This window comes from Saccostrea cucullata, unplaced genomic scaffold (genome assembly GCF_032062105.1).
Source record: "Saccostrea cucullata isolate Sc308-1 unplaced genomic scaffold, CSIRO_AGI_Scuc_v1 ctg220, whole genome shotgun sequence".
NCBI lineage: Eukaryota > Metazoa > Mollusca > Bivalvia > Ostreida > Ostreidae > Saccostrea > Saccostrea cuccullata.
Window position 1 is genome coordinate 114440 of NW_026931323.1, and position 14073 is coordinate 128512.

The window sequence follows — 14073 nt, forward strand, 5'->3', positions numbered from 1 at the left end:
GGGCTTTGTGGTTACATAACCATTTATTTCGTTTTCTATAGATAAAAAAAAAAAAAAAAAAAAAAAAAAGAAATAGATTTTTACACTTTGTGGTATTTTTCATCTTAAGGTCACTAGTATGTATTGTGCAGGGCTAGGAATGGAAATAACTTTCATAAATAGAAATATATAATACGTCGTCGATTTACTTAATTATCCAGTTGAAGGCCATATGAAATGTTTTCTTCTACTCATTTAAGTGCCGCTGATTGTTAAAGTTTTGTAACTGGAATTTCATCAACATTGATTTAAAGTAAACAATTTGTCGTAATAATAATCAAATAAACAAATAACAAATAAACCTTTCAAACGGTTGATATATGATTTTAAGATTTAATTCAATATAAAAAATATTTGTCAAAAAATATACAAAAACAATGCAAAAAATCATACAAAATAAAAAAAGTATCAAAAAATTGAATGAATGTTTGCGGAAATAAATGCAAGTTAATAATAAATAGACTAAACCGACATCAGATAAGAGTTCATTTGCAGAAAATATATACTCAGATGTTGTAGAACGGTTCTTGCTTGCAGTCTTCTTAAATATACAATGGGTTCCACAGGTAGACATTTATAAATATTTTGTGACAAAGGTGGGCTATTTTGTTCACGTCCTTTTCCTGCCATAATTACACGCATAAAACGAAACACGTCGGACTCGATGGTCAATATATAACGAATGTTTTCTGTCTGTAGAGATAATTTACGCTCAAGGTCTTCTATCTGCACACAGTAGGAAAAATATACTGATAAATCCTTGTACGCTTGTATAAATTCATCTTCAAAGCTGAGGTTCTGCAAAAGAAAAGAAGAAAAGTATACTTAAAAATTAATGTCATCACTCTACAATATTATTACTTATGATGTGTGGCAGGTTTTCAAATATAACGTGACTTGTTGGACTTTCATATTCTTAATAATTATGTCTAACATTAATATTTGTTAGTTAATTGCAATGAAGAGTTAAATTAATTGTATAAAATGTAATTTGAAGCTAATTATCGTATAATATTTATTCCACTATCTATTGTAATTTTTTATTCTAAAAATTTATGATTTTCAATATGAACAACATTTGTTTGGATGAGATCGATCATTGTTCGAAATATTCACACATATTCATTAATCTAGATATTTTCACTTGTAATGTGGATTGTTTATCACCATATTTTAATTCAGGCCTTGTTCAATTGAACCTATATCCTAGGAAAGAGGGAAAGTCTAACCAACACTTACAAAAGTCGAATTTCAATATTAAATAATGCATTACGGCATTATCATAAGAATGCGAGGTTATCTTTCTCCCAAAAATTTAGGTAAATTTGCAAAAATCGTGTGCGAGTTAAACCTGATATTACCATAGGAAAAGTGCGTTTCTAGTAGCACCAAAGTACGAGACACTTCTGGGGTCAGGACAAACATATACATACCTTTTTGAACGTTGGTAAATCTAGTTTGGGGTTGGTCAGCTGCAAAGGAAGTAGGAACCCGTGAGCCTGCCGGAAACAAAACGGAAGATATATATCATAATTGTAAAGGGAGGTAAACATGTTATAAGGAAATGTTTTAATCATATACTATACATTTTGATACAGTGAAAATTCTTATTCTAATGTTATGTTATTAAATTTAAATTCAATTTAAACAATATTTTATTCACAACAGATGTTATTGTGAATAGGATTGGGCAGCAGGCGCAGCCTATTTTAGCCCTTTCCCTGTTATGTTATGTTTACATTCAAAATGAAACTACTACATGTGTATTATCAATTCATTTATTAACTGAATGAAGTCTTTCAATACGATTTCTAAGGTTCCTGATTTGTAGTAATTATAGAGTATTCTGGAATGGTTGTCTTATTTCAAATTTTCATGGTAAGACTCTTATAATAAGAGAATTTTTCCAAAAATGAAATGGAGGTATTTTGCTATACAGTCGCACATAACAAATACAAGTTAATGTGTCTGAAATAAATTTGCCCTCTTACTGATTTTTAATACTTACTTATACTTGTTATACATGTATACATAATATAAATATGAATTTCCTTACATCAAATAGTTTAAGATATCGTTCGATTTCCAGATTAGCTCTTCTTGATATCTCTTTCATTTGCATTATCATGACGTCACGGCTCATGGCCGGGCATGGCCCCCCACAAGGATTGATGACGTATTGTCGTGCTTTGTTCAGGGAGGCTGCGCATTCAGAACTCACTGTTGCTGTGCTTTCACCTTGCACACAGGTCAGAAGGAAGACAGCAAGGATTGTACACACTATCATTGAAATTTTATTGGAATTATTTATTATCCTAGGACGTTCCTTTTTTTTTACCCCTCACAAAAATTTTTATTTTCTAATCCGTATATTTTTTTCATATTTTATTACATTTCTCTTTGGGATATTAAGATGACGTTTTATTATTTTCTAATATATTAACACAACTTTTGAAGAAAAAAAGATCATCTTGTTTTCATAAAGAAAAGTTTTCGAAATGATATAGTAGATCATAGTAAATAGTCAACGTTTTATACACGTAAATTATTAGAATTAAGGAAAAAGTATTATAATGGACAAAATGATAATTAATTTTCGATACCTTTAGTGTTTTTCATTTTACATGAATGTTTGTTTCATATGCTATATAACTGGATTTATATACGATTATTTGAAATTTTCTACAAAAGATTGACCAGTCACAGCTCTTCTTATCATTACAACTGAAACACAGAAATACAGATAATACCTCTCGAAATGCCTCGATATTATTCTATATATAGAATATTGCTTATAATATCTATACACTACAACACTTCAAAAAGTCCGTGTTTGCTTTGCACTCCATCTGTATTGTTTCAGTGGACTTCAATGTATAGTATTATAATAAAAAAGAAAACTTTTCAAAATTCAATAAAAACCAGAATTCTGGGATTATAGCAATTACAATACTACTTTCCCACTGGCAACTGTTATTTTGTTTCAGTAAAATTTGAATCAAATAGTTCAAATTTCGTCAAAATGTATTGAACTGGAAGTAAACAAAGAATGTATCAAAATTGCATTAAGATCATCTCACATTTAAATCTGTGCAATATCTGCTTATATTGTTATCAAAAGTGCGCAAATTCATAAAAAAAAAATGAAAGAGGGTTATCCCCCCCAAATGATTGAATCGAAAGGGAATGCAGACTTCATCTGTAACTGATCCTGATACACCTGCATACAAAAAATCTGCTCAATATCTTTAAGCGTCAAGGAAAAATGAGCGGAAAACCAAGTTTGAAAAAAAATTACAGACAGAGAGACAGACAGACAATTAAACAGCTAGCCAATGAAAGACAGATGAACATTCGCGAAAGAAAATAATTCATCGAGCTTCAAAGGTAGGAGACTAAACTATGAAATTTACATGTATATAATGAAATTTAATCATATTTCACATAATTGAATCACCTTGCAATTTTTCAACAAGAGATCCTCTCAATATACCGGTAAATATAAGCAACATTTGAAAACAGTAAATAAATTGTTTTGTGACAAACCCTTTAGCAGGAAAGTAATATAGGATTTACCCTGGTATATAACAGCTCATGTCAAACCTTAATCCGCAGGAATTTAGGGTTTTAAGGGAGAAATAAACGCAACTTGATGGAATGCTTTTGTTTATTTTTCCTTGTTTACTAATAAACATTTATTCTTATTTTTTAAGGGAGTGGTGAACAGAATCACTTCATATTGTAGAAAATTGTTCCCCACATTAAACACAGAACAGTTTAGAGTTTATATTAGGATAATTATGTATTTCGTACAGCATGGTTTAAATATCAAATACACTTTTGCAAAATATAGTGTCACTTTCAACAAATGTTCCCCTATTTGAGGTATGAATTAATGATTTTTCAAACGGGACCAAATACTCTATATTTTATATATAGATATTACAACAAAAATAACAAAGATGTCGGATACGGATATATCGGTTTTGTTAAGACGTGTCTCAAAATACAACATTAGCATAGTCACTCATTCAAATACTGTCAAAGATACCGATGCCTGGCAGATATAAAATAGATGAATCTCCATTGCATTATAAGAATCACACCTCTGTACAGCACTTTTAAGTGTGGTTTACCACTTTTGTATGGTATGCAATCCATAGCGGATATATGGACAGCATTGAAATTCCCCTGCAAAAATTGATATGTTCGACATCTCGAAAACACATGTTTAATACCACGACAAGATCTGTATATGCTGGAATGGACCTTGATGGAACGTTAGGTATTTTCAAGAAATATTTTGGACAAAAGTTATCTGAAGGACAAATTCCTTCCTTGAACAAATATCAACTTAGTTTTGTATGTTTAAAAAGAACTCTGATAAATTACATTGTATGTAACATTAAAGAAAATATTAGACATTGCTTTTAAAATTGTAAGGTAGAACTCGGTGACCATTCAGTCATTAAATGATAGGTAGTTTCATTGCTCTTTCAGGATCTTCAGCATTTGTTAGAGCAAAAATCCTCAAAGGAAAATTGCACCTCATTTGCTGTGTTTCAGTTATTTCATTTATGTATGTTTCTTTAAGTAGCCCCAGCCATTTTTCTGCAGTTGCAATTGCAATTACAAGAACGGTAAAATATTGCTGTCATTTTATTTTACTCGACATAATAATAAATCTTCAAAAATTGAAGAAAATATGAATACATGTATAAGAACACTTTTTTCAAAATTATTGCATGTTAAGTTGAATCCACATGTAAAACAAAAGGTAAAAATGTAAATTGCATTGTAAAAGTAAGGTAGTTTCAAAAGTAAAAAAAAGACCATCAAAATGCTTCTATCAAAGAGTGGTTAATCACGTAAAATGCACATTGTAATTGCAAATAGGCAAGAGTATCAGCATGGATTTCACAACTTGATATCACAGGTTGACTTCATTAAAACAACATGATCATAATTTCTTTGAAGACTTTCTTTTCTGTGTTTTTCGACCTTTAGCTCTCCTTTTTCTGTTTTTGTTTGGATTGCAGCTTCTTTTCCGTCTTCTCCCGCTGTCCACTCTTGCTAGAATCCGCTCAAACATTCCATATATTGACTGTGTATACATTGCTTGTATATTGAGACAGATTCCATGTATCTGAGTTTTATTTTGGATGTGTTCGGCCCGGTAAATTCTGCACATTATATTACTCAGTAATCTTTGAATCCTTATAAGTCTTCCTTTTATCCTAGTGTTGAGCTGTAATTTTTCTTCTTGTTGTAATCTCTGGGATGTATAAACAAATAAAGCCTCCAAAACCCGAAAAAGCGATGAAAAACTTTTCTCCAAATTTTCGCCCTATGGGAGAGACAAAAAAAAACTCTTAATGCAATCCTTAAAAATAAGTAACAAAGTATATAATAAAACGTCAGTCCTTGGTATTTAAATGGTGTACTGTTCAGTTTTTTCGTTCAGTTAAACCTAATCCACCGAGAAAGACAAATATAGGAAGTTATTTCAGCTATTGCTTCTGTTCAATTATGCATAGCAATGCATTACAGTGCGATAATTTATTAATAAAAGTAATGTCCTTGTATAAGAGGCATAACGGTCATTAGAAAGGTATGTTATATTCTGTTATCTGCGATCTGAGTTGTACTACAGATCACATGGTACGTTAAGAGAGTCATTATGACACTGTCTGTAATAAACATTTACCTTAATCAACTCTGGAAAATGCGACGAAAGGTCCGTGCTGGTCGGTGATTGATGGCGAATATTTCCCTGAATAGAAAACAAATAGCAGGTTAAGAGGGGACAACGCTTACTGTCAAAAAATTAACATAATTAAAACAAATAATTCGGTCATCTTACTAGAAGTGCTTCTCTCGTAGATGTGAAACAAAATTTATAAACACCATGACGTTCTTCATTTAATTTCATTCCCAAGATCGGAAACTTAAATTTGTGCAAATTAGCCTGTTCACTCTCTAAAATGCTTTGTTTTGAAAATCTTACATTTAAATCTATCACTTTATTAAATCTTCAAGCAGAATGCCAATTAAACTAAACGTGTTGCTGACCCTTGTGTTTTTATGAATAATTCAACATATATTTAGCACAAAAAATGTCTATACCCCGAAGAGTAAAATCTCAGTTTGCATGATAAATATCAAAGTAAGTTTTTAACATACAAATGTACAATGAACAATTTCTTTTAAAATAATTTCAAGTTCCCTATAGTTTTCTTACTGTTTCGTTATTTCTTACTCTGTTTGTATACTAGTATACAGGGAAATTTATTTTTAAGACTTTTCTTCTCAGAAGTTAAAATACTAATTTTAGCCTTGATATATCTTTGAATTTCTAATTGAAATTGAACAAACCTGTAGGGTTTATTTTGTTTTTCGTGTATTCTATTGAGCATCTAAATTGTGTAAGAAAATAACCCCCACCCCGCAAAAAACAAAACAAAACAAAAAAACAAAAAAACAAAAAAAAAATACAAACAATAAAAAAACAAATAAAAACCAAAAACTCTTACCTCCTCCTTAATTGTTTCGTTGAGTTTATATCTAAGCCGCTTGATTTGGTTTCTGACTAGATTTCTTTCCTCCCTCAGCATTGACCGGCAATAGGACGGCGACTTGTTACACGGTTTATAGTCACATGGCAGGGACACATTCAGCGAGCACACAGGTAAAGGGCTAGGTTCCTGTACGGGCATTGTCCGACACAAGACGATGTAAACAAACACTACCAGTACTGATTAATTGGAATAAAAGATGATATAAGAGATACATAAAATATATATCAATTATACCCATAAACCAAATTAAACAATAAATATTAAGAGCAGAGAACACAGAAAAAACATTTTGGAAAACGCTACAATGGATTATTTTCGTGTTTTTATTATACATTTATCATATATATTATCATGAAAAAACGAAGAACGATTAAAACTTCCTAAATGATTATAAAGGAAATCTTATATTGTCAGTTTTGCTGTTAGTGATGAACACCTGTTAGCAAATGTCTGTTAGAAAAAAAAATCCATAAAAAGACATTGCTATCGATAGTTTAACACTAGATTCACAATTAGCTGACAAAATAAGTATTCAATGTACAAAACTGTAATTATTAATTTGCCATAGATTTCTTACATGTAGTCTTTACGATCATTTTCAATATACTGTAATAAAACAATATAAAACCTCTTGTATTTATATACTATAATTTAGAAAGCAAAAATAGTGTTTTTTCAGATTAATTTTAAGCATCTTTTTTTTTTTAAATTTGTATACACCCAATCAGGTAGCTAAAATTGCATTTTTTTTTAAATATTTCACATCTGTTGTTATGGTTTGGGGTTTTACGTCCGGGTACAATATGTAATTTAAAACTCGTAGTCATGGGTATTTTCATTTTTTGAATAAATTTAGATTAAACGCAAAATTTATTTTATGCTAATAAATGACGAAAAATGCTTCCATTAATTAAATGTTTTATTTAATAAGTGTTAAATTTGGTAAATTAGATTACCTGGTAAGAAATATTTATTTATGAAAACCTTGTTTAGTAAATAGAGATAATCTGGCGGTCCTCTTTTGTTAGACGAACATTTTTATACAGCTTTGACAATTCAGATAATTCATTGAATGACCCCATTTATTGACCAGTACCAAGGAAAACGAGTGTGTTTCAAAAGGGATGTTAACTACTCTTAGGCATGTGGTTCAATCCCTGGTGTTTCTAGTTATCCCAGTCACGATAAGAATGTGTTGCTGGTTTCTTTTTTTCCTTTTCTCTCAAATAACTTTTATTTCGTTTAATATTGTTATAAATACCAAATTAAAATTATATGTACATATTTTGAAGAATTCATCATGCACATACTTTACGTCGACGTAAAGCGGTAATGGTTAAATGTGTAGGACTATACTAAAAGTGTTTTTTTTTCTTTAAAAAAGGATCTCATGAATTATCTTACCCTGCCATTGGTAATTTCAGAATTGTTTTGTTAAAATAATTCTGAATGTACACAAAAATACTTGAAAGTTAATATTCCTGTGTTTCTGCTAAACAATATCTGTTTGCTGTTTGGAGAACAGGTCGTCCAAGAATTTGTTGGCATTCCCATCGGTTCCTTTTGCGCCCCATTATTAGTAGACTTATCTTTGTATGCGTATAAAGCAAAATATATACACAATACATGAGAAGAAAACACTTGCTGCAGCCTTCAATTCGACATTTAGATAGATCGACGATATAGTCCGTGTATGATTTAACAAAAGTTACTTCCATTAATTTGTGGACACGATATATCCCAGTAAGCATGAATAAAAGATACAAGAGAATCTGACATATATGTTTCATTTTTTCGAAATTTTAAGAGAAAAAATGTTTATTTTTATCTAACAACCAAGATTTATCATAATATGATGACTTTGACTTTTCAATAGTCAACTTCCCTTACATATACCTTTGCAGCAATATACCTTCATCACCTGCATACGGAGCTTATATCCCTCAGTTGATGATTCCATACACAAGAGCATGTTGTGCATATTAACAATTTATAAAACGAGGTTATTTACTGACAATCCGGTTGATGAAACAAGAATATCAATAGTCTCTTTTAAAGGCATCATTTTGTACGTTTTATAAACAATGCAGTAACATTGTCAGCAAATATAAACCATTTAGTCAAATCCAGACTAACATTTTTTAAAATTTAATTCTTGAACCATTATTTACACAACGAACTGCCGGGTGATTTTTCCGTTGTTTTCCGTTCATGACAAATAGCACACTGTGTCGTGGGATGTTCATTCGTATATGAAATCTGATCCCGTCTCTTCTATTTTAGAAGTAATTGTGTTTGTTCTGCTCCTGAATTGGAATTTTTGAATGGATTTTAATGATGAATATTGTTGATTATCTCCATATAATGTATTAAAAATTAGTAACTACAGAGAAAATTTTATGTGTAAAGTTGAAAGCATTGTCAATTTTTGCAAAAATGAAAAAAATAATCCTTTTTCATTTTTATTATTTAAATGTTTGTAAGCGATGTGAAGATGTTAATTAAAATATATATATACAAGAAATGAGAGAAGGTGTACTTTGTTTTTTTTCCCTTCATTTTTTAAATGGATTCATTGCAAAAAGCCATAATGTTTTTTACCTAGTGGAATAAAATGAATTGTAGAAGTACATGGCGTCTTTTAATGAAGGGTACAATGAGACATGTGTAATAATACAGTTTGCTTCTTTTCGATTTCCCGATCATTTTTGCGCATGAAAGAAATTGTAATCATTTTTGAATTACTTAATCGAATTCGATCAATTATTTTGGTTAATTATTTACACAGTTAATCACTTCCTTCTATTTTTTCTGTAAAATTAAATGTTCTCTAAATTGACAACCGAATTCTTTTTAATCTCAAAGAAATTATCTTTGAATAAAATAGCAATTATTTGAAACATTATATATTTCAAGATAGCCTGTTGACATTTTTTACGATTGGTTATTTTTTGTGATTTGTTTACATATGTATATGTAGAAAGTTTCCTGTCACTACGTTTTAATGCTTAAAAATAGCTTTTCTTTAATTACCAAGGTAGTATAATTAGTATTTCGAAATTTCTTCCATATTAAGCACCGTATGACGCTGATTAAATATCATTACATAGATTTTAAACTTTGCATTTTCATCATTCCCAATGTTAGGACGTATGCTGTGTCTTATATTTATTTATATTTCAGATTTATGGACTAAGACCCTTGACATTGAAAGGGCATCACATAAAATGACGGAAATAGAGATGAAGATATTTATTTACTACAAATATTCAAATAACATTTTGTATGTAAATAATCTATAAGTTTTAAGGTGATTTTATGTTCGCTTAAATTTAAACATTGAAATCTATTGTTTCATTGAAAGTTATAAAAACCATGTGGTGATAAATGTACATTTTCGACATTACTTTGAATAAAGTATTTGAAATTGTAGACAAATTTAACTCTGAAATGTCATAAATGTCGTAAATTGTATTTAAATATATAAAAAGTTTAGAGTCACAAATATTTTGCAGAATCATATGACAATTTACTTTTTATAGGTTTTATGTTCATTTGTTTAGCTCATTGATATATTTAATAAAATTTTATTAAGGTAATATAAACTGGGACCTTGTTTGTGCAGAAATCTTTTAATCTCTTTCTTCTGTTTTTCAGGATACGTTGAATACAAAGCAAAGCATATCGATGGCGGTTCGTAAATCAGATGAAAATCTGTTTTAAGAAAATACCTTTGCATTATAAGACATATCTATAAGCATATTTATCAGCATACATGTATGAAAATACATAACGCATGTTTTTCTTTTTCTAAAAAAATGTGAATGCTCAACATTTTCTAAGAATTAGGACATTACAAAACAATGCACACTGAGGCAAATTACTATAGTTTTACATATTTATTACCTTCTGAACAATAGGAGGTATTTTTACATTGAAAATATCGCGCATTGACTGTCATATTCAAACGTAAACAATACAATGCCCATATTGATGTTTGATTTCTGGGAAGTGGAATCAATGGTTTTTAGAAAATTTTATATTTCTTGAAAAAATATGCAACAAAACACTGATCGCAAGTTGCTGGCAAATATTTGTAGCATTTTATACTAAAACGTAATGATCTGAATTTAATTGAGAAAGCATCGTGCAGTTTATAATATAAATCTTTGGAGAACGATGAACATTTATAAAGGAATATTTGCGCTCGAATTTCAGTAAGTTCACTTAAAGCATTTTTAAATGTCATATTGTATTATATATGTTTGGTTTTACTGTTTGAGTTATATGTACATGTAAAATAATGTATCTTATAAAATAATGTGAAATCAGAAATTTTCGTGGGGTTTTAATTATCGTTGTTTTCAAGGTATGAAGAGACCAACGATAACATGTCAAATGCTACATACCTAACTATTAAACTTTTCATCATTTACCAAATCAAATCCCCACAAACAAAAAGTTTTTACTCATAACAAAAAATTTAACCCCTTGAAAATATATGATTTTATAGTACATATTTTTTTTTCAGTTTTCATTGAAATTAATCATACTGACTCTAGTAATCAATTTATTTTTATGCAAAATTTAATTTACTTATGTTGGTACATGCATTAATTTTTCGATAAATGAAGATCCTTTAAAGTTCAATGTTCAAGTGTTCAATGTGTTCAATGTGCAATAATTTAAAGGAAATCTAGCATTATGTTTTAAAAATTTAATAAATGTTCAAAAGATTGATAAAAGGATTTAAAAAAAAAACGAAATGGTGATTGTAAGAAAAAAAATTATAATTTATAGTACATGTATTTTAAAAACAAAGTGTTAATAAAATAAAAGCAGCAGTCTTCTTTTCACCAAATTTTACTTTCACTCTAATGTAAAATCTGTTTCCTTCAGAATTTTCGTTCTGTCAGCATAAAAAAAAATTCTTGGTCTCAAAACAAATTAAAAACAGAACTATAAATCATTTTCTTTACATTTCGGATGAACTTCCTATATATATTTCTGCATGCTTGATGTTAATACACAATGTATTCCTCTGTCGTATCATTAATCATATTTCACTTCCTGTGTTAAATATAACATGCAATGCACTATGTTTGACATGTGTTTCTTTTATTAAACGTGTAGATGTAGACGAACATGTTCACTGTTCATGCAAGTATAATGCTGATATATTTTTTGAAATTAATTATCTTATCATTTCAAGACGTCTGTTTCATGCAGTTTATCTTTTTGAAGGTCAAGGGTAATGTCAACCAATCAAATCAGAATAAGGAGTAAAATATGCTTTTTGAGCATAACATTGGCTAATTCGTTTAATTCCAATTCCATATACTCAAAATATTTCCTTGTACATAAGAGCAAGGGGCCATTGTTCCCATAAAATAAAATTTCTTTAAAAGTATACAGTTTATAGACCTTTTCCTACGCTTCTGAAGATTAGCTGTTGAAAGTGTTCCCCTTATGCATTCCGCACCCCCTTTGAAGGAAATATTGCTTTTCTGCAACGTTTGTTATTAATGTCAGACAAAATAGCATTAAAAAAATTGGCGATTTTTTTTTCAGAAATGTTTATATTATTAAGAGACGGAAAATCCTCAGATGCAAAACAGGAAATTTTGTAAAGAAAAGAAGGCTATTGAGAACAATGCACCGAACATATTTTGCACTTTCAAAGTTAACAAAGGCTTTAAAACATTTCTAACTTTCAAATAGCTGAATGGAATTTTCTTTTTAAATAATTGTTATCGTAGCACAACCTTAATCCTTTTATGCAAACTTTTTAATTTTTTTTTTAATCTGAGATAATAGTTTCTTTACTTTATTTTTCCTTTTAAAATTTTAAACATTTTCAAAATAAGGTTTACCTGATGCAGTATACATCTGAGGAAGATTTGTCCCGGTATTTAAAGATTGAGAGGGAAGGATGCTATATAATTATCAGGTTTTGCTGAATTTTATTTATAAAATTTCCAAATAATTCATTAAGTTATCAAAGGACAAATGGCCGGAAATGACCGGAAATCATGGCCACTATTAATTTATACTTGACGTCATGTTCAGTTAAAAATTCCCACTTATGACATGGGAACGTCCAAAATTGGACTGAACTTGAAATGGACATCCCCTTCTGAAACGGCTACAATCAAAGATTGAAGACTGGCGTTTAGTAAATTATTTTAATAAGTCCTGTTTAAACAAAATTGTTTGTCAATTCTCTTTTTAAAAAAACCTTTAAATTTGTAAACAAAATTAAATATAAGATTAAAAGCACAGTAATAAAAACAAGGATCGATATAAAATATACGAAAATATAGAATGTATTTTTTAAATACAATTTGAAAATGTTTTTCTGCTTTCTTTTTTTGTAGATCATTATAAGATTTACTTCTGAATACAATTGTAAGCCATATTGTTAGGGATAAATAGATAATAAATGATAATAATAAAATAGAACTTAATCAATTTTAAAGGAAAATTGTACAATTTGTCTTACTAGTTACATCTGCAGGTTACATTCATTGATGTACTCATTTTCAAGATGTTTCGGATGAAACAAAGTATGTCCTTAAATAATATTAAGTTTTTTGCTCATTTCCTTTATTTAAAAAAGAAACATACATGCATGAAGCAGAATGTTCATGTCTACCGTCGAAGGAATTGATTTGCCAATATTGAAAAAACAAAACAAAAAACATGTTGACTGTATGAAAATTTATATCAAAAGTGTTTCTTTACAAATTTTAAATTACATTTTGTTACACGCCTTTGCAACGCGACAGTCCTCACTTATTGATAATTATAATATGTGTGCTAATTTTGTTTGACAGTTTATATTGATTGAATGAGATTCATTGATGTAGGACGTGTTTTAATTTGTGAAGGAGGATATTTAGAATCAGATAACTATCTCATTTTAAACAATGGTTTTAGACTTTACTTTATTAAAAATATTAAATTAGTTAAATTTATAGAGGAAATTAGCTTTAGAGGAAGTACACGGTGACTTTCAGCAAATTTACTCAATATTCGTAAAATAGCTCTCTTTTTTTGAGGGGGGGGGGGATTTTTATTATTTTGTCTTTTAATGAAACATCGTAAAAATAAATATCATATAATTATGTACATGAGAGAATACAATTGGTTATCAGATTCAATTAATAAATGAATTCTATTTCCGTGTAAAGATATTTAAAGTCAATAAATAAATTCAAAGTCGATATTTTTCTATATATATAAATTACATGTTCTGCTCAAAAGAATATCCAAATAATGGAATGACCATCGTTTAAAAATATCAAAAATAAGAAATTTTAAGATTTATATAATATTGAGAAATCCATTTTTTTCCTTGAAGAAATTGTTTAAGAAGACTTTCAAGTAGTATCGTGGTTTTATTTTTTAAAAAAAATTCTTTTATGATTAACAGGCATTACCATTTCAGTAGAAT

At 29.1% G+C, this 14073-nt stretch overlaps 2 protein-coding genes across 2 annotated transcripts; both read right to left on the minus strand.

Annotated features, from left to right (window-relative positions):
• Positions 1-501: 501 nt before the first annotated feature.
• Positions 502-2326, minus strand: LOC134232171 (uncharacterized). The gene is made up of 3 exons (XM_062714117.1): positions 2096-2326; positions 1473-1538; positions 502-837 (listed from the first exon to the last, which is right to left on the minus strand). Exons 1-3 carry the CDS (start codon positions 2324-2326, stop codon positions 502-504), a joined length of 633 nt encoding a protein of 210 aa, XP_062570101.1.
• A 2629-nt stretch (positions 2327-4955) lies between these two features.
• LOC134232172 (uncharacterized) lies at positions 4956-6755 on the minus strand. Its single transcript, XM_062714119.1, has 3 exons — positions 6573-6755; positions 5747-5812; positions 4956-5386 (listed from the first exon to the last, which is right to left on the minus strand). Exons 1-3 carry the CDS (start codon positions 6753-6755, stop codon positions 5000-5002), a joined length of 636 nt encoding a protein of 211 aa, XP_062570103.1. The 3' UTR covers positions 4956-4999.
• Between the last annotated feature and the right edge of the window lie 7318 nt (positions 6756-14073).